This window comes from Homarus americanus, unplaced genomic scaffold (genome assembly GCF_018991925.1).
Source record: "Homarus americanus isolate GMGI-L3 unplaced genomic scaffold, GMGI_Hamer_2.0 scaffold25827, whole genome shotgun sequence".
Lineage (NCBI taxonomy): Eukaryota > Metazoa > Arthropoda > Malacostraca > Decapoda > Nephropidae > Homarus > Homarus americanus.
The window spans coordinates 11540663-11565692 of record NW_024738300.1 but is presented as its reverse complement, the minus strand read 5'-3'; the positions used below and the strand labels follow the sequence as shown (position 1 = coordinate 11565692).

The following is a 25030-nucleotide window of genomic DNA, read 5'->3' as shown; positions in this document are numbered from 1 at the left end:
AGGTCAAAGGTTAAGGTTATAGCTGGAGGTCAAAGGTTAAGGTTATAGCTGGAGGTCAGAGGTTAAGGTTATAGCTGGAGGTCAAAGGTTAAGGTTATAGCTGGAGGTCAGGAGGTCAAGGTTATAGCTGGAGGTAGGAAGGAAGGGAGAGAACGGAAGTCGAGAGATGAAAGGAGGGAAGGGAGGGATGGAGGGAGGGAAGAGTGGGTAGGAATGGGAGAAGAAAGGGAGGGAAGGGAGAGGACGGAGAGAAGGGAGGTGTGTGTGAGTGTGTGTGTGTATGCGCATGCGTGTTGATATATTTGTATAGTAATCAGCATTAAAACCCTCACATTATCTCCACTGTATAAGAATATTCCCCCCTTGGCAGTTTAATATATCACTCTCTCAATTAAATCACCCAATAAGCTTCCTAAATTTAATAAACCATTTATTTTTACTACTGCTAAAACGATTGTCGACGCCATTATAATTTGAAGGGAAAAAAGAAACGCTATAAGGGAAATTAACTCAACAAGACTCACCCAGTAACTTCACCGAGGTAAGAGGATCCGATTCGGTTAAATAAGCGCCTGGATCGCCTTTATAACCTATTGGATACTTTATATATGAGTTGCTTTAGCGTTTATAACTCTTTTTTTCTGTATCTGTCTCTCTTCTCTCGTTTTCTCTTTTTCTTCATCTCTGTTATTCATTAAGGTTCATTTCTCTATTTCTGTTTTTTCCTTTGCTCACCTCTCCCTCTCTCTCTTTCTTCACCTAATTACTTCTTTGATTCTTTTGAGCTTCTCTCCATCATGATCATCTCTCTCTCTCCTCCCTTGTTCTCTCTCTCTCTCTCTCTCTCTCTTCTTCTCCTACCTCTTCCCTTGCTCTCCCTCCCTTAGATTGGATTAAATTAGATGGGTTAGGTTAGCGTTAAATTAGATTAGGTTAGATTAGATTAGCGCTAGATTAAATTAGATTAGGTTAGGTTAATCAGGTGAAATAAACTAGGGGTGTTAATCTTCAGGTGACCCACAAATGAAGTCAACAAAACATACCTGTAGTGTCGTGTTACCGTCCCTGGAGGAGCTGTTACCACTCACTCACCTGTAATACAGTAGAGGTTACCTGTCTGATGCCTCATTATCACCGTATTATGGCATTTATACTTATTAGATGATACCTTTGTGGAGTCTATGTTTCTTGACGCCATTACCAACATTGTGACGTCATAGTAAGGTTCCTCTATCTACTGTGACGTCATAGAATACGGTTTTATTACCGCCAATTACTGTGACGTCATAATGAATACCTTTACGTTTCCCGTGACGTCATAATACCTTCCTTCAGTCCGTGTAAGCCCCGCCCACTACCTCCTGTGACACCATAATACCTTCCTTTACCTGTGTAAGCCCCGCCCACTACCTCCTGTGACACCATAATACCTTCCTTTACCTGTGTAAGCCCCGCCCACTACCTCCTGTGACACCATAATACCTTCCTTTACCTGTGTAAGCCCCGCCCACTACCTCATGTGATATCATAATACCTTCCTTCACCCCGTGTAAGCCCGCCACTACCTCCCGTGACGTCATAATACCTTCTTTCACCCCGTGTGCCCGCCCACCCAGGACATGCCACCTGCTGCGTCAGTAATGAAAGTCTGAAAATTTTTCCCAGAAATTTGGATATAAATTTTGATTTCGGAATGAAGTCGCCATTATAATGAAGCCTTTCATGAGAAAAATGTTCCTCGGGGCGCTTACTGGTGAGTTATGAGAGAGGGAATGTGATTAAGAGAGAGAGAGGGGAGAGAGAGAGAGAGAGAGGAGAGAGAGAAGAATAAAATCGTAAACAGGACCCACCACCAATATGCCAGTCTTGTATCTTACCTCGAGTTAAATATTCAGTGGCGTGAGGCTCCACAGTGTCCAGGACCCGGATTTACTAACACAGTGCACGATGGTGTTTTTTTTTTCAACAGTGTCTAGACAAACTCACTTACGAGATATTAAACATTTAGAATTTTATGATCACCTGAAGATTAACCACCCTAACGATATCTAATGGCGTTTGGTTAGATTAGATTAGTGATTTAATTATTTGACGACGATGATTTAACCCTTTAACGACAATGATTTAACCCTTTGACGACGATGATTTAACCCTTTGACGACGATGATTTAACCCTTAACGAAAATGATTTAACCCTTTGACGACGATGATTTAACCCTTTGACAACGATGATTTAACCCTTTAACGACGATGATTTAACCCTTGACGACGATGATTTAACCCTTTGACGACAAATACTAACCCTTTGACAACGATGATTTAACCCTTTGACAACGATGATTTAACCCTTTGACGACAATGATTTAACCCTTTGACGACAATGATTTAACCCTTTGACAACGATGATTTAACCCCTTAACGACAATAATTTAACCCCTTAACGACAATAATTTAACCCCTTAACGACAATAGCTTAACCCTTTTACGACGATAATTAAAACAAAACAGGTGTACACAGTCGCTCCACCCTGACAAACCTCTCTTGATTTAACGTCGATCCAAACCAAAAAAATTCTTAAACTATAAATATTTCTCTCGTTCTCTAAATCAACTCACATTAATGGATAAATATTTATTATTTATCTAAGCTTTCCCGAAATCGTGCTGCTCGATATACGTAAAAATGGGTCATAAATACTGCAATACTTCTCTCGTCCAGACCCAGAATATAGAATCCCCCTCCCCCACCAGCCTCCCCTCATCCTACCTCCCCCTCCTCTATCCTTCCCTCCCCCTCCTACTCTATCCACCCCTCCCCCTTCTACTCAACCCCTAATCCCCTCCCCTCTTCCCCTAGTTATTTAAGCTAACCTAACGTAACCTAACCTAACCTAAACTAACCTAACGTAAGCCTAACCTAACCTAGTCTAATCTAAAAATTCCTGCTAATATCAGTCATTCTAAGTCAACTTAATCTAACTTAACCTAAGTTTAATGGCTCCTTCACGTTGACCTTATACTACTACTACTACTACCACTAACTACTACTACTACTAACTACTCTACTAACTACTACTACTACACAACAACAGGTGAACATAACAACAGGATCTCACCCATTAATCCTTTTTTGTCACCAGTCTTTTTAATTACGTGCAGCTTATATTTTCCATCAGCTCTTTTCCTATTTGTTAAATCTAATTGGTAATTTGGGAGCAGTGAAGCGTACAGGTTATTGAAACTAGCTGACGAAGGTGGTGGTGGTGGTGGTTAGTAGTCATGGTAGTAGTAGTAGTAGTAGTAGTAGTAGTAGTAGTAGTAGTAGTAGTAGTAGTAGTAGTAGTAGTAGTAGTAGTAGTAGTAGTAGTAGTAGTAGTAGTAGTAGTAGTAGTAGTAGTAGTAGTAGTAGTAGTAGTTTTTATTTTATATTTACGAGAATATAATGACCTCATGGCGTCACTCTGACCTTGTTGTTGTTGTTGTTATTGTTATTAAAAACCACAGTTATCAACACAGGGAAGAGCACAAGACACCGAGGCATCAAATACTATCATTTTATTATACAAAATATACATATAGGAATTTACAAAAAGTGACAGATATACAAACACACAGACCGACACTGGTACACGGGGTATAAACCTTTCCTCACGCCTCCTTACCCTTCACGTTTATATGTGACGTAATGTTAACGGAGGGTCAGAATTAATCCACTGTTGAGATAATGATAACAATAATAATAATAATAATAATAATAATAATAATAATAATAATAATAATAATAATAATGATAATAATAATAATAATAATAATAATAACAATAATAATAATAACAATAATAATAATAATAATAATAATAATAATAATAATAATAATAATAATAACAATAATAATAATAATAATAATAATAATAATAATAATAATAATAATAATAATAATAGAGTACTGTATTACATAGTGAAACGTGGGTAGCAAACTCCGTAGACTTAATTTGGCAGGTCTCTCTCTCTCTCTCTCTCTCTCTCTCTCTCTCTCTCTCTCTCTCTCTCTCTCTCTCATCAAAAACGAATCAGGACCTAAATAATACAAAATATATAGAAAAGTAGCTAGTTATTGGACGTGAGACTCTTGATAATAATAATAATACAAATAATAATAATAAAAATAATAATAATAATAATACAAATAATAATAATAAAAATAAAAATAATAATAATAATAATAATAATAATAATGATAATAATAATAATAATATCAATAATAATAATAATGATAATAATAATGAAGGGAAAATATGAATATCATCTTTGGGTCGAAACTTAATGGTTATTAGAAAAAAAAATGACAGCCTTTGAGAATCCTTGAGCAAATGGGTGTGGCTTGGCTGTTCTCGTCTCCAATATAAAAACAGTTAAAACAATATTAAGAACAGGACAAACTAACCATAACCATATATATAATATTTGGGGGTTTTTTTTGGGGGGGGGCGGGGGGCAGTCCTGTTCGTGGTACATTTTCCAACATAATAAAGTTGTCATTTTCAGTTCACTAAGCGTTACCCCACACTATGGCGTCCTCAGCAACCGTCACTACCCATGGAGTGTGAGTGACTGCTGGTGAGGTGATGTGTTCCCTGCCTCAACACTAGTGTACGGGAGCCGCTCACCAACAGACACTCACACCATAATGATCGTTAAGACTCCCAAGAGTATTATCACTCAAATCCTCATCACTGTGACTCTCCTCTGCATCGTGTTTCAAATTATGTATTAACATCCCAAATAATATTATTTATATATATATATATATATATAATATATATATATATATATATATATATATATATATATATATATATATATATATATAATACACATCTAACACAAATATATCTTTTTTTATCAAAGTTACAGTGAATAAATTATCTGTCTTATTCTTAAAGTACAAATACAAATAGTGGTGTTGATGGCGGCCATCAAGGTCAACATATACTGTACTGTATATATTTTCTCACGTGTTCCAGAACATTCATAATAACACTTAAAAAAACATTGATGAGGATAAATATTCATCTAGTGAGCACTTGGGCAGGTGGGCACCATCATGGGCACTCCTACCACACATTTCTTTTAACATGGAAGTGGGACCCACGTTAGGGGCAGTGTGGATACAGCACACTGTATACTAAGCCTTTGGTACACAAGGAGACAATGTGGCCGGCACTGCACTCTACCGCCTTCACTTTCCAACTGTAAAGTTTGGTACCTATTCACAACTGGGTGGACTGGGGGTGCCCCGGGGAGCAAACCAGCGATCATTAAGACAGGAGAGCGTTGTTTCCACTCAGCCGCGGGACCTCACATGATAAAACTCACCAATATTTCCTACAAGAACTCGTCACCAGCAGAGTTAGTTGCTACACCACCTCACTCAGAGGCAGGTCTTGTGAGTCTTACAACTAAAATAAAATACTAAACATTTCACCATGGCGGCATCACCAGCTGGTCACTCTCTGGTAAACAAAAGTGTCATTCACAATCCAGGAAAAACACATCACTAATGTTCAACTTGACCGTCTGTATCAGGGATGGTCTGAGGACATCACTAGCCAAGATAATAGTTGTTTCTATCACTGCATACATACATACATACATATATATATATATATATATATATATTCTGTATCACATACAACAAAATAATTGTTCAACTCGAATGAGAGAATTCATTCAAACTCGAATGCACAGTTACCATGGTAACTAGAATGCCACGCCAATATATATTATCTATTTCTTATTTTCAGAATAATAATAAGAATCAGTTCCACTATTAATTTGCACCATACAGGAGCAAACTGTAGAGAGAGAGAGAGAGAGAGAGAGAGAGAGAGAGAGAGAGAGAGAGAGAGAGAGAGAGAGAGAGAGAGAGAGAGAGAGAGAGAGAGAGAGAGAGAGAGAGAGAGAGAGAGAGAGAGAGAGAGAGAGAGAGAGAGAGAGAGAGAGAGATTTTACAGCCAAATGTATATAAAAGTTAATCAAGTGGAGCTCCATTGGTCAGGGTTCATTAGCGTGGTTGGCTCAGTATAAATTGGACTAACAAACGTTAATGTGGTTCAGTTAGTCAAGACTTGACTCTGCAACACAACAAGACTCACCACAAACTAACCCAACCCAACCTAACCTAACTCAATCTAACCTAACCTAATCCACCCTAACTCAACCTAATCCAACCTAACCAAACCTGATCTATTCCAATTTAACCTAATGTAATCCAACGTTAATGTAGTTTAGGTTAGGTTAATTCAGCTTAGGTTAGGTTTGACTGGTTCGTATCGTTTGACAACATGATTAAGTGTTCCTGTTCCCGGTACACTTTTAACATTAATCATTTTGTGATCAATGCTTCTCTTGGTGCCCTTTCAACCGCCAGGCTGAGACGCCACCCACGAACGCTGCGTCAGCACGGGTATACAGCAGTGCCTGGCATTTACCTTCCCTCCATAAAGAGATGCTAATGGAGACTATAATCCAGGCTATAGTTCATTCCCCTTCTGCCTGTAGTGTCGCTCTTTGTGTGTATTCCGGGGCAAATCAAGCTGTCCTGTGTTCCATTGTTCCAGTAATACAGACGCTCAGCACCGAGGAGGCATCTTTAGTCTCCTTAAAAAAGGGGAAAAAAAAACCCTCGTAGCGTGCGGTGTGTAGGTGGGCGTCGAGATGGGGGTAGTGCATACACGCCTACACAATAGTCTCGCTGTGGACGTGGGCGTGGTAGAGAGCGCGGGAAGCTGGAGCAAACGTCTTGTAACGCAGTCCTCATCAAGCGGGAAGTGGGCAGAGAACTACATCTCAGCTGGAGGCGTGGTAGAGGGCGTAGGAGGTTGAACCACGCCTACCACGCCCTAGACGAAGCTCTGATCATGCAGGAGGTGGAGAGGGCTTGGCGACTCCCGGTATAGAGGTCGTCCCGCCACGCCCACCAGAGGCCCCACCTGCAGCGACTCCCGGGGGCCTGTCTGAAATACCACCACAAGAACCTTAGTTAAGCCTATGGCGAGGAGTAAGGTGGTCACTGGGGTAAGGTGGTCACTGGGGTAAGGTGGTCACTGGGGTAAGATGTTGGGACTCACTCGTTAATCTCAGGTCATATTTATGCATGCTTGACTATGGTGAATTTGGTGACCTCTGACCTTAACATATGACCAGTCTTGACCAAAATCTTATGGAATTTAGTTGATGTAAAGGACGAATCATTTTGGATGGATGAACTTTGACCTCAATCTTTGCCTCATGTTGACCTCCCAAAAAAGGTAACAGGATCTAGGTTGAGGGAGACCAGCTGGGAAAATTTGTAGATATATCTGGATGCAATCATGCGAGGAAACAGAAGCAACACAACCACGAACACAACCACGAACAGAACACAATATCAGCAACACTCATAAAAATCTTCCTTTTCATAAACACAAATATGACGAATAAAACCATACACTATAAACTCTACGATAATAAAAAAATAAAAATAAATAAAAAAAATGCAAAACAGAAATACATATCATTACCCACAAGCTTCTGTCCGTCCTGAGGCCAAATTAAGTTCACATTCAGAATAAAATAATATCCAATATAAAAAAAAAATCCTTTATAACTGTGGTCGAGTCGAGGCGGTGTATAATAACGAAACAGAAATAGCGATGTGTTCATAACGATAGGGGGTACAAGAATTGGGGAGGAGGGGGGAGGTGAGGGGAAGGGAAGGGGGGAGGGAGAGGGAAGGGAAGGGGACGGGGAGGTGAGGGGGAAGGGGAAGGGGAGGGGGAGGTAGGTGAGGGGGAAGGGGAAGGGGACGGGAAGGTGAGGGGGAAGGGGAAGGGGAGGGGGAGGTAGGTGAGGGGGAAGGGAAGGAGGGGAGGGGGAATAGTGGACCCCCCTCTCCCCCGTCACCCTCCAAACAATTCCACTCTCGTGACACTTCTGGGGAGCATGCTTATTCCCTTAAGCTTAATTTCAGCTTATCTTTAAAACTGTAGCCGTGCAATAGCGAACAACCACACACAGACAGATAACACTCTGCTATAAACATTAGATAAACATTAAGATTGTAGAGAAAACAGGATATTATAAACACCAAATGAAAAATAAAACAAGTACAATAAATTTTAACTTGTTTCTATAATATAAATTTCAAAAGAACTTCAGTCCCAGTAATAGTGTTGTTGTTGTTGTTGTAGTTGTTGCTATTATTGTTGTTGTTGTTTTAGTTGTTGTTTTATTGTTGTTGTTGCTGCTGCTATTGTAGTTGTTTTTTGTTATTTTTCTTGTTTGTTATTGTTGTTGTTGTCATCTTCCACAATATTACCCCCCAAAAAACTTGCATCATTGTGCCAGCAAAAAACATTTTAAAAAGTGTGTGTAAAATAAATTCTCTGTACTGGCTGAACATGGCGTCTCTTGAGGGAGTTGTGGGCACTTTACACCCAGGCTCATGGTATGTAACACGTCAGGTGGATAAAGTTACGTCAGGTGGATAACGTTACGGCAGGTGGATAAAGTTACGTCAGGTGGATAACGTTACGTCAGGTGGATAAAGTTACGTCAGGTGGATAAAGCTACGTCAGGTGGATAAAGTTATGTCAGGTGGATAACGTTACGTCAAGTGGATAAAGTTACGTCAGGTGGATAAAGCTACGTCAGGTGGATAAAGTTATGTCAGGTGGATAAAGTTATGTCAGGTGGATAAAGTTATGTTAGGTGGATAAAGTTACGTCAGGTGGATAAAGTTACGTCAGGTGGATAAAGTTATGTCAGGTGGATAAAGTTACGTCAGGTGGATAAAGTTACGTCAGGTGGATAAAGTTACGTCAGGTGGATAAAGTTACGTCAGGTGGATAATTGTCTAACTTTCTATCATTCGTTTTCTCACTCTCCTTTCTTTTAACCTATCTCTTGTCTCACTCTTTCTCTCACACATTTTTCATTCTTGTCCTCTACAAACTGTTGACAATTTCTTCTATAATTGTTCCCATCTATTTCCCCATGAGTCTTACCTATTTCCCCATGAGTCTTACCTATTTCCCCATGAGTCTTACCTATTTCCCCATGAGTCTCACCTATTTCCCCATGAGTCTCACCTATTTCCCCATGAGTCTTACCTATTTCCCCATGAGTCTTACCTATTTTCCCCATGAGTCTTACCTATTTATAAAACAAAACCAAAAGAAATACAAACAACAACAAAAAACAAACACACTAACAAACACCATTCATCAGGTAAAGCCTTTTAAATACCTACCATCTATTTCAACTGTTTAATGACCAATAAAAAAACCTCCATAAATCACACATTAATCACAAAAAAAATGACATCGTAAAATTTGTAAATGTCAATATATAAACAGATGTGGTTATTAGGTATTATAGAAACAATACCCATTAGCCCGTTAGTTAAGCTTATACGTACGTGTGTGTGTGTGTGTGTCATTATATAGCCAGCATGAGACATATAGCCAGCATGTGACGTCATTATATAGCCAACGTGACGTCATTATATAGCCAGCGTGAGACATATACCCAGCATGTGACGTCATTATATAGCCAACGTAACGTCATTATATAGCCAGCGTGAGACATATAGCCAGCATGTGACGTCATTATATAGCCAGATCTAGTCGTGGGGGTTTTGTTTCTCTTACTGACTCAAAGAGCGCACTCACCATGGTATATAGCCTGGCGAGGTGATGGAAAAAAATTGAAGAGCATGAAATGATGATGGTGAGAGGGGGCATAGTGGTGGTGGTGAAGGCATGGTGGTGATGATAGTGAGCGGTGTTTTAGTGTTGTCTTATTCTTTGGTTTATTTTTTCTTCTTCGCTCTCTTTTATCTCTTTCTCTTTCTTCTCATTCTCGTTTAATACTTGTATATTTTTCTTTCTTTTGCGTTTCCCATTCTTTATTTCTCTTTCTCTCTTTTTTAGCATCTTTCATCTCTCTCTCTTCTATTTTTCTCTATATCTATTTCTCAGAGACTATTACACTCGAATAAGAGAGAGAGAGAGAGAGAGAGAGAGAGAGAGAGAGAGAGAGAGAGAGAGTGCGCGCCAGGTAGCAGGTGTGTCGCGAGGTTAATTAAGAAATGCTACTTGAGATTTCTGCTTCTTTCTCTCCTCTCTAATACATTTCCCCAGACGCTTCTTAAATGCTTTCACGGAATAAAAAAAAAATATTTATATAATAAAAACTTAAACCTATAAATATAAAATAAATTAATCTTGGTTTATTTTGGGGGTTATTTTATTAACCATAATTATTTAATCTATCAATTTTACGTCTTTTTCAATACATTAGATTCTTTAAGTATAGTAAGTTAGTAAGTTAAATTCTACCTCTCAAAAGTATAATTGTCAAAGTTATTTTTTTTATCAATTAAATTTAACATAGGATAAACTAGTAAATAAAACTTGAGTTGACGAAAATCATATCAAAACATCCAACAGAGATGGCGGACAACTCCTCACCGCCGACTTTAACTCAATACCCAGGGAACTAATGCCTGGTTTTACGGTCATTCTCGGGCAGTTTTATACAACGCTCATCAATGATACGACATTTACGAGACATTTTACGTTTCATGAGTCTCTTGGCGGGAAGATAAAGTTAAGTTGTACCCTGAGAGGAGACAGTCATACACACCTCCTTGGCGCTCATGTTGACTACGGGACCAGGTGTTGGCGCCATCTAGCAACATTATTATGATATTCACTAATTACATTATTATAGAGAAATGATCAATAACTAGTAAAAATGGTGAAGAGCAAAATAAGAAAGAATACACACACACACACACACACACACACACACACACACACACACACACACACACACACACACACACACACACAAAGATGCAGGTAAACTCCAACAGACGGTGAGGTTCCCGCGCGCGCCTCTTTGATGTGGCTGAGGAAGAACGATAATAAAGCGAAAAGTAAAGAAAAAAGAATATTCATATATTTACAGCCGCCATCCTTCATCCTGGTCGTCAAAGACATGTCTTCCTGTTTAATGGAAAAGGACGTTTGCTGCTCTGGGATTAAATATGCATCCAATCACACTGTGAACCAGGCAAAATGTTCTGCATATGTCCTCTTCTTTCTGCCGGGAAATGATGCCAGGCAAGACTGGAGGGCGCGGTAGTGCCAGTAAGGTCGTCTATGTTATATAACACGCAAGGAGTTCCGCCCGTGTGACAATAATGACATAGGGTTATCTAGCCTCGCGGTCGGGTGATTTCCCTCCAAGCCTCTACATTATCAGAGAAAACTGAGGTTGTTCTGACCCAGACGGGAGTATTTGGCCCAGGGTTTGTGACTCGTTTGGATAACGTCGGGATGCACGGCGACGGAAACGGCAGGGACATGGCCTTTAGGACATGGTTGTAATGCTCCCGACGGCAGTGTGAGGCACGTGGCTTATAACTTTATCCTGGACATGGCCTAGGGGAGATGGGTCAAATAGGCACCAGTAGAGATAGGCCCCATTCCTTAGAGTGGGTTCAGCAGGATTCAGGAATATTAAGACAGGGAAACAATTGACCTAAAATCACTAAAATAAGCCATGGATTCATAGACATGGGGATTAGGACACGGCTAAACACACGGCTGGAAGACATACGTAGAGGTATACTGTCTATGTCTGAAATTTAATCTAATGACTAAACTCCGCCCACATGTCTCTCTCCTTAGCAACCGTAGCAGCTCAGACAAGCGAACCGGTTGCTAGGAGAGTAATGGTAGGTATTAATATATTTTAAGAGGTCATATGAAGGTGTTAAGGCAATATAACCGAGAGAGAGAGAGAGAGAGAGAGAGAGAGACGAATTTTTACCCTATACAAACACTGCACTTAATAAAAGATGATATATCAAGCCAACATTATGACCTACATACACACAGACACATAAGCAGACAGACATACAGACATGCACATAAATACAGACAGACATACGAACGACACTGGATGCATTTTCGTTCCATAGCGTCAAAAGTTTTCTCTGTGGCAATAAATAAATAAATAAATAAACGATGCACTTGCGTGGTCAAGAAATAAGCTTAAGCTGCGGTAGTGAGAATTGCTTGCTGGGTTGTGCAAAGCTTAGAGGTATTACAGTACACATAAGAGTGACTTGATGCTTCTAAGAACACCAGTCAGTCAGTCAGTCAGTCAGTCAGTCAGTCAGTCAGTCAGTCAGCCAGTTAGTCAGGAAAGGCATTCACAAAGCTAACCATCACAGCTACAAAAATACCTAAGGCTCAGCAAAGGTGGAGGAGGACTTACCTGTACTCTGGTGTAAGGTAGAGGAGGAGGACCTACCTGTACTCTGGTGTAAGGTAGAGGAGGAGGACCTACCTGTACTCTGGTGTAAGGTGGAGGAGGAGGACTTACCTGTACTCTGGTGTAAGGTAGAGGAGGACCTACCTGTACTCTGGTGTAAGGTGGAGGAGGAGGACCTACCTGTACTCTGGTGTAAGGTAGAGGAGGAGGACCTACCTGTACTCTGGTGTAAGGTGGAGGAGGAGGACCTACCTGTACTCTGGTGTAAGGTGGAGGAGGAGGACCTACCTGTACTCTGGAGTAAGGTGGAGGAGGTACTCGGGCTGGTATAATCTCAGGACACAGCTGCGTCTCAAGGAGCTCAGCTGTGGGGGGACAAGACAGTGTTATCCCACGATCAAGGGGTTAGGGAGGTGGGGGTGGAGGGGGTGGGGAAGGCGAGGGGTGGATGGGGTGGATGGGGTGGATGGGGTAGAGGGGAAGGAGAGGGGTGGGGTGGGTGGACAGGGGTGGAGTGGGGGTGGATGGGGAAGGAGTGAAGGGGGGGAGGAGAGGGGTGGAGGTGGGGTAGAAGGAGGGGTAGAAGGGGTGGAGGTAGATACATTAAATGGGCCCCCTCAATACTAATGGGCTCCCAGTTCTAATGGCTAGGCAGGAGTAAGTTAAATGAAGGCCAATTAGGAGTAAAGCCTATTAGGACTGGGGTCTATTAGGACTGGTGCCAAACATGGTCTCAAATAATGGTGTCAATATTGGTGCCAATCATAGTGTTAATATTCGTGCCAAAAGTGGTGTCAATGATGGTGTCAATAATGATGTTTAGTGATGGTGTCAGCTAGAGTCATTACCATTAATAGTTCTAAGGACATCAGGTGCGGTTGGCCTGTCCTCGGTGTCATACGGGTGATGGTGGTGGTGGTGGTGGTGGTGGGCGGAGGTGGTGGTGCTGGTGGTGGTGATGGTGGGCTGGGGGGAGTTGCTGGAGGTCACCATGCCTCCCTCACCCCCTCTGTGGCCCCAACACCTACGGGAGAGAGAGAGAGAGAGAGGTGAGAAAGAGAGAGAGAGAGAGAAAGAGAGAGGTAATCGTTTTGTGAGAATTATTTCAATCCTCCTTGAACTGACTGACTGGCCAAGTAAGTTGCTTTAGTGCGGGCGGGTCTGTAGGTGTAAGAGACAAGATTTTCTATTCACACACACACACACACACACACACACACACACACACACACACACACACACACACGCAACTATCAATTGGATCTTCAGAACAAAAGCGCATCAATCAGCCCCAGTTTCTGTATCTATGATTTACAAGTAACTAAATATTCCAGGGTGACGCATCGTCCAGTTTTCATAGGTCATAACATATTAACTCCACACCCCCGATATTCTCTCCCTGTGAATCCAAACTATTAAAAATAAAATAACAATTCTCCACTTGTATTAAATCAGCTTTACTTTAATTTATATACTGAAAGATATATTTTTCCTTTATTATTTACTTTAAAAACAAATATACCTGTTTTGTTTATATGGTGAACTGTATACCTGTACTATCTATCAATCTAAGGGTCTACAAAGTGAAAAGAATTAATGAGTGATATAAATTGGTACAGGTGAGTCAAAGTTAATTCACAGGTAACACATATTGGTTGCTGAGATGACGACAGCTTCTACACCTTAGACAAATTCACGCCCAAGTGTCTCTAGCGTCGGCCATCTTCCAACACGAGGAGCAACCATTAGTGTTAGTATTATTATTAATGTGTAGTATTGATGTTGTGTGTTTCAGGGGGTACAGGGGAAGACGTGTGTGTGTGAGGACGTGGGTGGCGTGTGTGAGGACGTGGGTGGCGTGTGTGAGGACGTGGGTGGCGTGTGTGAGGACGTGGGTGGCGTGTGTGAGGACGTGGGTGGCGTGTGTGAGGACGTGGGTGGCGTGTGTGAGGACGTGGGAGGTGTGTGTGAGGACGTGGGAGGCGTGAAGACAGACATACCTGTTAGAGCGGGCGCGGGTGAGCAGTACGCCAGCCAGCAGAAGCAACACAAAGCCGCCCACTAGTCCCAGGAACACGCCCACCAGGGGGGACACGGGAGGCGACGACCCCCCCACCTCTACCATCCGCTTCTCCGCCACCTGTGGGAGAGAGAAAGAGGAGAAGGAAACAGATGAGGATAAAGTTGAAAGAAAGGAAGAGGAAACGAGGATGAATAATTATCAGAGGTAAAACAGTCTCCAATAAACTTAACACAAGCTATTGGGGAAAACATAGTCAAACATACTCATGTGGTTGGTTAAGTGAAGCTAGGTTGAGTATCGTTGCTTTGCTTAGGTTAGGTTAGGTTAGGTTAGGTTAGGTGGGACTCTTCTTTAAGCCAAAACACATTACGTAAGGCAGACATCCTGACCTTGAGACGGACGGCGTCGATCTGTTGGGGTAGACTGGCGCCCTTGGCGTTGACGGCGGTGACGGTGATGAGGTAGTCCTGGCCAGGGGTTAGCCCGCCCACGTGGAACCTGGGGGTGTCCTCCTCCAGGGTGGCCAGGAGGGCGTGGGTGGGGGCAGCATACACCCGCGCCACGAACCTCTGCTTCAGCCCTCCGTCGTTACCTGGCGTGCACCCCACCTCCAGGCTGCCAGACGTCAGGTTCACCAACACACACTTGTCCACACGCTCCGGGGGTCCTGGTGCACACGGTGACACAGTTAACACGACTGACTGGTGCACACACGATCCTATACTAATGCAAAGTGTGTACAGTCAGTCTACACCTCTACCTTCTCTCCCCTCTCCTGGCCTTTCCCCCTCTCCTCACCTCTCCCCACCTCCACTCCTCGCCCTTCCTTCTCTCCTCACCTCCTCTCCTCGCTAGATCCCTCTGCTAACCTGCCCTGACCTTCTCCCCTCCCCTCCCCACCTCCATGACGTACCAGCCTCGATGACAGTGAACCTGCAGGGGTCAGCCTGGGTGCCTACTGCATTGGTCGCCCAGCAGGATAAGGTTCCGTAGTCCCTCGGTGACCTGTGAACAGAGACACACATCATGGTTAGCATAGGTCAAAGGTCAAGTGTAATTAGAGGTCACAGTGATCGATAGTTTCACAGTGACCTGGAGTGAAAGGTCATAGTTACTAGGGGATTCAAGGTCAGACGTCATGTAATTATACATCAGAAGGTCTCATGGTATCGCGGTGACCTAGGACTAAAAGCCCGGTTATTAGAGGACAAAGGTTAACAGTCTTAAGGTAAAAGGTCAACTGGTATATAAAAATAATCATATTTTACTACACTGGTGTTATACCGACGAGTATAATTCAAGTACGTAAGTGTATAATTCTCCGAATGTGTTGTATAATGTACGTGTGTGTGTGGTTATTATTCACCTACCTGGGTGTATAACTGACTTACCAGAGAGTATAATTAAGGTACCTGGGAGCATAACACCTACCTGGGAGTATAATTCACCTACCTGGGAGTATAATTCACCTACCTGGGAGTATAATTCACCTACCTGGGAGTATAATTCACCTACCTGGGAGTATAATCAAGCTACCTGGGAGTATAATTCACCTACCTGGGAGTATAATTCACCTACCTGGGAGTATAATTCACCTACATGGGAGTATAATCAAGCTACCTGGGAGTATAATTAACGTACCTGGGTGTATAATCGAGTATACTAAGGCCCCGCTCCAGGATAATACGGTGACGATCGACTCGGATGGTGTCCAGGGTGTTGTTGAAGATCCAGGTGTAGGTGAGGTGGTCGCAGGGCTGGGCGTCGACCCGGCAGGTGAGGCGAGTGCTCTCCCCCTCCGCCACCGCCACCGTCTGCGGCCCCTCCAGACACACCGGCAGGTCTTGGGGGAGAGAGAGAGAGAGAAAGAGAGTGATAAAGAGATAGAGAAATAGACGTAAATATATAGACAAATATATAAAATAAATAAAAAATGAGAGAGAAAGAGAGGTACACACACACACGCATCAGACCGCTATCTCTCGTTCCTATCTCTAAAATCTCTCAGCGATATCATCTCTAGGTAACTTCTATACTCGTCATCAGGAGGGACCAATATACTTCAGCCTGGAGCGGATTACCTGTAGTGACCCTCTTAAGTGACGTCTTTCAGGTAACTAATAACGAAGATGGTGGTGAGGGGTGAGGGGAGGGGTGAGGGAAGGGGTGAGGGGAGTGGTGAGAGGGAGGGGTGAGGGAAGAGGAGGGATGATGAAAAGAGAGAGATCAGAGGTGAAGAGAGGATGGGAAGAAAGAGGTTTGGGAAGGAGAGGGAAGAGAAGAGGGGTGAGGGAAGGAGGGGAATGAGAGGAAGGAGGATACAGGATGAAGCCAATAAAGCCAAAACCACCTGAAGAAGCCAATAAAAGAAAAATATTGCCTTCATAATCAACCACAACTCATCAATGACATCACAGGAGGTAACCAATTAACACTTACGTACAATATCACCTCCAAATACCTGAGTCACCATGACGAGGCACAAAATAACCAAACACTTTAAAGAGTTATTGATTATAACACCATTAATACGTCATACCTTATTGACAACTTAAGGTAATTCTAGTACACTTTACACCCTCACTAGTACACTTTACACCCTCACTAGTACACTTTACACCCTCACTAGTACACTTTACACCCTCACTAGTACACTTTACACCCTCACTAGTACACTTTACACCCTCACTAGTACACTTTACACCCTCACTAGTACACTTTACACCCTCACTAGAACACTTTACACCCTCACTAGTACACTTTACACCCTCACTAGTACACTTTACACCCTCACTAGTACACTTTACACCCTCACTAGTACACTTTACACCCTCACTAGTACACTTTACACCCTCACTAGTACACTTACACCGTACATCGAGGTTGACTGGGTTACTGATGGTAGAGCCGAGGGCGTTGGCAGCCGTACAGGTGTAGTTACCGGCTGAGGATCGACGCACCATCTGTAGCACCAAGTTCATCCCTGACACCAATACACCGGACTTACGTTGGTTGGTGACTTGTTGTCCCTGTTGGTGAGAGAGTGGTGGTGATAGTGGTGGTGATAGTGGTTGTTATTGGTGGTGATAGTGGTTGTTATTGGTGGTGATAATGGTTGTTATTGGTGGTGATAGAGGTTGTGGTTATTAATGGTGGTGATAGTGGTGGTGGTGATGAGTGGTGGTGATGATAGTGGTGGTGGTGGTGACAGTGGTGGGGAATGTGCTTATTAATGGTGGTGATAGTGGTGAAGAATGGCTAGTGATGGTGAATTAGAGGTGATAGTGATGTGGTGGTGCTATCTATCTATCTATCTATCTATCTATCGCCCCTCTTCCCCTACCTCCTCTCCCTTCTACTCTCTCAGCCTCTCTCTCTCCCTCTCTCTCTCTCTCACACTTTCTCTTTCTCCCCCTCCGTTCTTTTTCTTCCTCCCATTATTTCTGCCACTTCCCTCCCTATCTATCTCCTCCCTCACTCCCTCCCTCTCTTTCCCTCTCCTCCTCCATCACTCTCTTCTCCCTCCCTCTCTTCCCCTCTCTCTCAAACTTTCATCCGCTAGACAATCTCCCTGGCAAGAGGATTAAATGTCACCGAACATTCTCCCTTCCTTTCTCTCCCTTTCACTCTCCCCTTCATTCCCTCCCTTCCTCTCTCCTTCAATTTCTCCCTCCCTTCCTCTCTCTCCCCTCGTCTCTCTTCCATTATCTCCCTCCCTCCCTTCTTCTCTCCTTCTCACTGTCCCTATCACTCATATGACCTCCATGAAGGGGGAATAGGATGTCATCTCACACTCTTCCTCTCTGCCAGTCACCTCTCTCTCTCTCTCTCCCTGCCATTCCCCTACACCTTCACTCTCCCTCCTCCCCCCATCCTTCTCCCTCCTTCCCTTCTCCACTCCCTATATCCTTCCCTCCCTGTCACTCTCTACCTCTTTCCTTCTCTCCCTACCTCCCTCCTACTCACGTTCCTCCTCCAGATGACGTCCCAGGTCGGAGGATTGGCGTCGACCTCACACTCGAAGTACACGTCCTTGCCCTCAGTGATGGGTTCGTTGCCCAGGTTGGCCCCGAGCTCAAGCCTCACCCGCGGCGCGACTGACCTCATCCACGGCACAGATAAAGGTTAGATAAGGTCACCAGGACAGAGATAAGGTCATCAGGGCAGAGATAAGGTCACCAGGGTTCAGATAAAGGTTAGATAAGGTCACCAGGGCAGAGATAGGGTCACCAAGGCACTGATAAGGTCACCAGGGCACATATAAAATCATCAGGGCAGAGATAAGGTCACCAGGGCTCAGATAAAGGTTAGATTAGGTCATCAGGGCAAAGATAGGGTCACCAAGGCACTGATAAGGTCACCAAGGCACAGATAAGGTTAAGTAAGGTCAATAAGACAATATATATGAGTGTGAGAGCATGTGAGTGTGTGGCCGAAGTGTGAGTGACAGTATGTGAGAGAGGTGTGAGAGTGTGTGAGAGTGATAGAGTGTGAGAGTGTGTGAGTGTGTGAGAGTGTGTGAGAGTGATAGAGTGTGAGAGTGTGTGAGTGTGTGAGAGTGTGTGAGAGTGATAGAGTGTGAGTGTGTGTGAGTGTGTGAGAGTGTGTGAGAGTGTGATTAATGATAGTAAGCTAAAAGGATCTAGAGTCCCTGGTGGTAAAGCTCTTCATTGAAGGACCTGTCTGGGGGAGGAGGAGGAGGAGGAGGAGGAGGAGGAGGAGGAGGGAGGAGGAGGAGGAGGAGGAGGAGGAGGAGGAGGAGGAGGAGGAGGAGCTGGTAGAGGAAGTGAAATAGGAGAAGAAAGAAGAAAGAAAAGAGAAAGGTAGGGGGAGAAAGAGACACACAGACACACAGACAAAGGGATGAAATAAGAGCTGGAAGGGAAGGGGCAGACAAGAGGGATAAACGAGGAAGAGAGAGAGAGAGAGAATCAGAAGCAACAGAAGACTAAGAGAGGAACAGATAGAAATAAATAAATAAATCCAATCTGAAATATTGGCAGCGGATATCATTCGTGGACTCGTGTATAAGCAAAAATATAAATAAAAACAACTAAACAAACATACAAAAACAGGTGAGATTATGTAACAGTTTGTTTATTTTGACGTAATATAAAAAAACAACTTAGTTTTTATTTGATTTTAAAAGGAACAACTAAACAACTAAATTAAATAGGTTTCTCTCTATTGGAGGAAGGGTTGTAAACTCAAGCGAGATTCAACCAATCATAGATGAGATGATGGTAAATGTCAGCCAATGAGGTTGAAGCGATATCCGCCTTAGCAGACATACATTACTACATTAACTAGCAACTATATTTAATTCAGACTCAGATTAGATATTTAATTAGGGATATTAATCTAATACGTAGATATAAAACAGTTCATTAATTTAAACTGATTCATAATATTAATGTGTGTTATGAGTCGTCTTTGTCAGGGTCCCGTTAAGCCGTTTCCCCTCAAGTGGCCGGAATTACCATCAACATAAGCTACTCTCCCTTTCTTTCTTTCTTCCTTCATTCATTCATTCGCTTCTTTCTTCCTTCCTTCCTTCATTGTCATTGATTCTCCCATAACTGGTGCAACAGATATGACTTTGTTGGGGAAGGGGAACGAGGCCATAGTGTGTGTGTGTGTGTGTGTGTGTGTGTGTGTGTGTGTGTGTGTGTGTGTGTGTGTGTGTGTGTGTGTGTGTGTGTGTGTGTGTGTGATGTTTTCTTGTTAGAATAGATGAGATTCTTTGATAATGATTCTCAGAAAATCTAAATTAACCTAACCTAACCTAGTCTACACCTGACCTAGCATAACTTAAACTAAGCAGAAATATAATCTAGAGCCTTGTAAAAATACTATTAGATAATCTAGAGCCTTATAGAGATACTAACACACAGCTTAGAGCCTCCCAGACATACAAACAGACACCTTAGAGCCATACAGACATACTCACAGACGACTTAGAGCCATACAGACATACTCACAGACGACGCGTATGACGGTGGTGGTGGTGATGCCAGGAGCAGTGATGTTGGGATTGAAAGCCGTACAGGTGAGGGTGGCCAGGTGGTCCTCTGCGGCAGGTTTTACCTTGACGAAGGAGGAGGTCCGATCCCCGAGGTGACGTGACTGAGGAAGAGAGTTTAGCTCCAGTACCTTGAGAGTATGTTTGGGGGTTCGACAGATACCCTTATGAAGACAGTTTAGTTAAGTTACCCCTTGAATTATACATAGGGGGTTCGACAGATACCCTTGTTAAGAAAATCTAGTTAAGTTACCCCTTGAATTATACATAGGGGGTTCGACAGATACCCTTATTAAGAAAATCTAGTTAAGTTACCCCTTGAATTATACATAGGGGGTTCGACAGATACCCTTATGAAGACAGTTTAGTTAAGTTACCCCTTGAATTATACATAGGGGGTTCGACAGATACCCTTGTTAAGAAAATCTAGTTAAGTTACCCCTTGAATTATACATAGGGGGTTCGACAGATACCCTTATTAAGAAAATCTAGTTAAGTTACCCCTTGAATTATACATAGGGGGTTCGACAGATACCCTTATGAAGAAAATCTAGTTAAGTTACCCCTTGATTTTCTTTTTTTAGGCTTGTATAGCTTCAACAAATGCCACTATTAACTTTTCCTACCACATGAAAGTATATTTACGAGTCTCCCCAACACAGCCAATAAGAAAGTCCGGTTTAACTGCCCCTTGAAATACGTTTATGGTTTGATCTGATGTGACTTAGAGGAAAGTTTGGCCAAGTTACCCCTTACTATCATACAGGAGGTGAGCCACAAGTTGTCTTGAGTAACATCACAGAGGAAAAGCTGGGACGAGTTCTCAAGATCAACTATTGAGAATTTTCATATGATTTTTTTCCTAATGACTTTTTTCCCCCCTGTGAAATTTCTCCAGATTTTTCCCCTTTGAATATTTCCCAAGACTATTTTCCTTATGACTTTTTCCCGTGTTAGGTTAGGTTTCGATAAAAGATCCTTATATCCCATAGGAATCTTTTACTCACGGTGGAGGCCAGGGCGGTGGTGACGTCGTGGTTAGGGGAGGTCAGGGTCCAGGAGAGGGTGGCGGCGGGGTAGGCGCCCTCGGCCACACACTCCAGCCTCGCCTCTTGACCCTCCACCAGCGGGGACTGCGGCGACCGGATGCTGACGGACTTGGGACGTACTGTAGTGGAGGAAAGAGAGAGAAAATAAATAAATAAATAGAATATATATATATATATATATATATATATATATATATATATATATATATATATATATATATATATATATATATATATATACAGACAGACAGACTGCACTGATAGATATAAGAACAGCACCATCCCATCTATTGTTAAAATAATAAACAACTCCTGATTTATGTACTGTACAGCACTGTAAATGTATTCAACGCATATCATTTTGTCTAAATCAAATGTAAGTTTGTAAATTTTCAGCCACCGGCTGCAACACTATTAATAAACCGTTTATTATTATTATTATCATTACTATTATTACATACACCAAAACCAAACTCACTCTATTTTCTCCACCAATCTCATCATATATCACACACCACAAATTAAAATATAATCTAACTCAGGTAAATTTCTAAAAAAAAAAATCGGCCCTAAAACTCTATTGTAATATCAGTAAAATGTTTTTGGTTTGAATAGAAAAATAAAATGATGAAATAGTCACTGGAAAAACATGTTTGTGGAAATATGACTGTTGTACGCGTGTGTGTGTGTGTGTGTGTGTGTGTGTGTGTGTGTTTTAATGGATGCGTATGTAAGTATGAGACAGACAGACAAACAGACAGACAGACAGACAGACAGACAGACAGAGGGCAATACTCACAATACAGCAGGAGAGCCAGAGTGGTAGAGAGAGGTTCAGTGATGTTGTTGTTGGTGGCGCGGCAGGTGAGGTTGGCGTGTACATAGTCCCTACTGAGGGCTGGGACGCTCACCTCCGTCCTCACCTGCCGCACGCCCGCTCCCACCATCGAGGGGGCGTGGGAAGAGGCGTGGGAGGGACTTGAGGCATGGGAGGAGGAGGAGGAGGAGGAGGAGGAGGTGCTGATTGGCCCATTGTGTCCCAGGATGAGGCTGTGATTGGCCAGGAGCGTTGACCCTCTCCACCAGGTGACTTCCGGTACCGGCCAACCTATTAGAATGAGGTAGATGAATGTCAAGAGGTCAACTGGGGTCATGTTTTGGGGGGTCATAAGGTCAATTGGGGTTATGTTTTGGGGGGGTGATATTGTTATCTCTCTCACTTTCCTCACTTCTCTCACTTCCCTCACCTCACCAATAGAGGAAAAAAGTACCTCACTTCCCTCACCTCCTGTAGCGACGCAGTAGAGAGTAAGAGGTTCTCCCTCTGTGAGAGGTCCCAGGAGGCCAGCTGGGACAGGTCGGTCCATCTGGTCCACCACAACCAGGCGGGACGGTACAACTGTAAGGAAGAAATGGTACACTTGTTAGCGGTACAATGATACAGTTATATAATGGTACAGTTGAAGACACATCTTACTGTTTACTTCATTTACATCTGTTTACACCTACCAAACCTAACGAACCAACTAACCTAACCTAACCAAACCTAACGAACCAACGAAAACTAACGTAACCAAACATAACGTAACCTTGGGAGAGAGAAAAACACACACACACACACACACACACACACACACACACACACACACACACACACAGGAGACGCCACGGGAACACAGAAGACAATACCATTTACAAACACTGTGATGACGCGTTCGATTCTTACAGGGAAAAAAAACAGTATTTGTGTTACTATTGTGTTACTGTTGCTACCGTTGTTATTGTTTGTGTTATTGTTATTTTACTGTTGTTGTTACCGTTGTGTTACTGTTGTTTTACTGATGTGTTACTGTTGGTACCGTTGTTTTACTGTTATGAATTCAATCTCCGTTTCTGTCCTGTTATTTACTGTTATTTTGGGGTGTTATTCAGGTTTTGTATCTGTTATTGTATGTTCTTTCTCTGTTCATGGTTCGTTATTTACTGTTATTGTGTGTTTTGTTCTGTTTATGTTTCCTGTTATTTTTTGTTTTGTGTTCTTCATTATGTTATTGTTATTTTGTTCTCTCTCTCTCTCTCTCTCTCTCTCTCTCTCTCTCTCTCTCTCTCTCTCTCTCTCTTTGTTCTCCATGTAATTCCTTGCTTTATTTGTTCTCGTAATTGCCTGTTCTTCTGTTCTTCATCCAATCTTTACTTACAGTGTGTAGTCTCAGTCCTAATAGACCCCAATTCTAATAGACCCCAGTCCTAATAGACCCCAGTCCTAACAGATCCCAGTTCTAATAGACCCCAGTCCTAATAGACCCCAGTCCTAACAGACCCCAGTCCTAATAGACCCCAGTCTAACAGACCCCAGTTCTAATAGACCCCAGTCCTAATAGACCCCAGTCCTACTAGACCCCAGTCCTAATAGACCCCAGTCCTAATAGACCCCAGTCCTAACAGACCCCAGTTCTAATAGACCCAGTTCTAATAGTCTAATAGACCCCAGTCCTAATAGACCCCAGTCCTAATGGACCCCAGTCCTAACAGACCCCAGTTCATAGGCCCAGTCCTAACAGACCGTTTTAATAGACCCCAGTCCTAATGGACCCCAGTCCTATAGACCCCAGTCCTAACAGACCCTAATAGACCCCAGTCCTAACAGACCCCAGTTTTAATAGACCCCAGTCCTAATAGACCCCAGTCTTGGGCCCAGTCCTAATAGACCCCAGTCACTCTTAATAATATACACCCTAGTTCTATTAGACTCCGGTTCTAAAAGGCTCTCCCCTCTATGACTTTAATCCAACTGGTTACGTTACGTTAATTCAAGGGCCCAATAGGACTGTATAGGGGAAGGGGTCTATTAGAACAGGGGGCCCATTTAACCCAGCTACCGTGTCTAATCCAATCTAGGTTGAGGTACAAATAGCAGCTGTTGTCTTCCTCTCCCCTCGTCATATATTTCCTCTCACACCTACCCAGCTTTCTCCTTCTCTCTCCTCCTTCATCTCCCTTCCCTTATCTCCTTACTTTCTCTTCCCTCATTTCATCTCCCTTTCTTTCATCTCTTCCGTCCCTTCATCTCTTCCATCCCTTCATTTTCCATTCCTCTCCCTTCATCTTCCCTTTCTTTTCTCTCCCCTCCCTTCTTCTCCCTTCCTTCATCTTCCTCTCTCCTCTCCTTTTCTCCCCACACACACACACACACACACACACACACACACACTCACTCTCACCACACACACACACACACACACACACACACACACACACACACACACACACACACACACACACACACACACACACACACACACACACTCTCCCCTCTCAAGGCTACCTATAGTCTGCCCCACACCAGCCACTACTACAACTATTATTACCTACCACCACTACAACTTCTACAAACATTACTATCTCCAACCCTACACCCCATCAACCTCTCACCTTCCTCCCTCACCCCTCTCTTCCCCTCACCCTCACCTCTTCCTCCTTCACCCCTCACCTCTTCCCCTCACCCCTCACCTCTACCTCTATTTCACGCCCGAGTGGGAAAAATAGGTCCCAATAGACCTATTTCAGTACCACTAAGACCATCAATCAGTAACCTAATGAGTGTTTC

At 43.0% G+C, this 25030-nt stretch overlaps 1 protein-coding gene across 1 annotated transcript; it reads right to left on the bottom strand.

Moving 5' to 3' along the window:
• Window positions 1–5946: 5946 nt before the first annotated feature.
• LOC121873867 (nephrin-like) lies at window positions 5947–22822 on the bottom strand (the record flags this gene model as incomplete). Its single annotated transcript, XM_042377695.1, is given in 13 exon segments — window positions 5947–7015; window positions 12618–12694; window positions 13178–13353; window positions 14330–14469; window positions 14742–15019; window positions 15266–15357; window positions 15994–16195; window positions 17222–17381; window positions 18319–18449; window positions 20334–20478; window positions 21382–21542; window positions 22223–22531; window positions 22709–22822. Coding segments are annotated over 13 exon segments (2099 nt in total), but the record flags the coding sequence as incomplete, so codon positions are not given.
• Between the last annotated feature and the right edge of the window lie 2208 nt (window positions 22823–25030).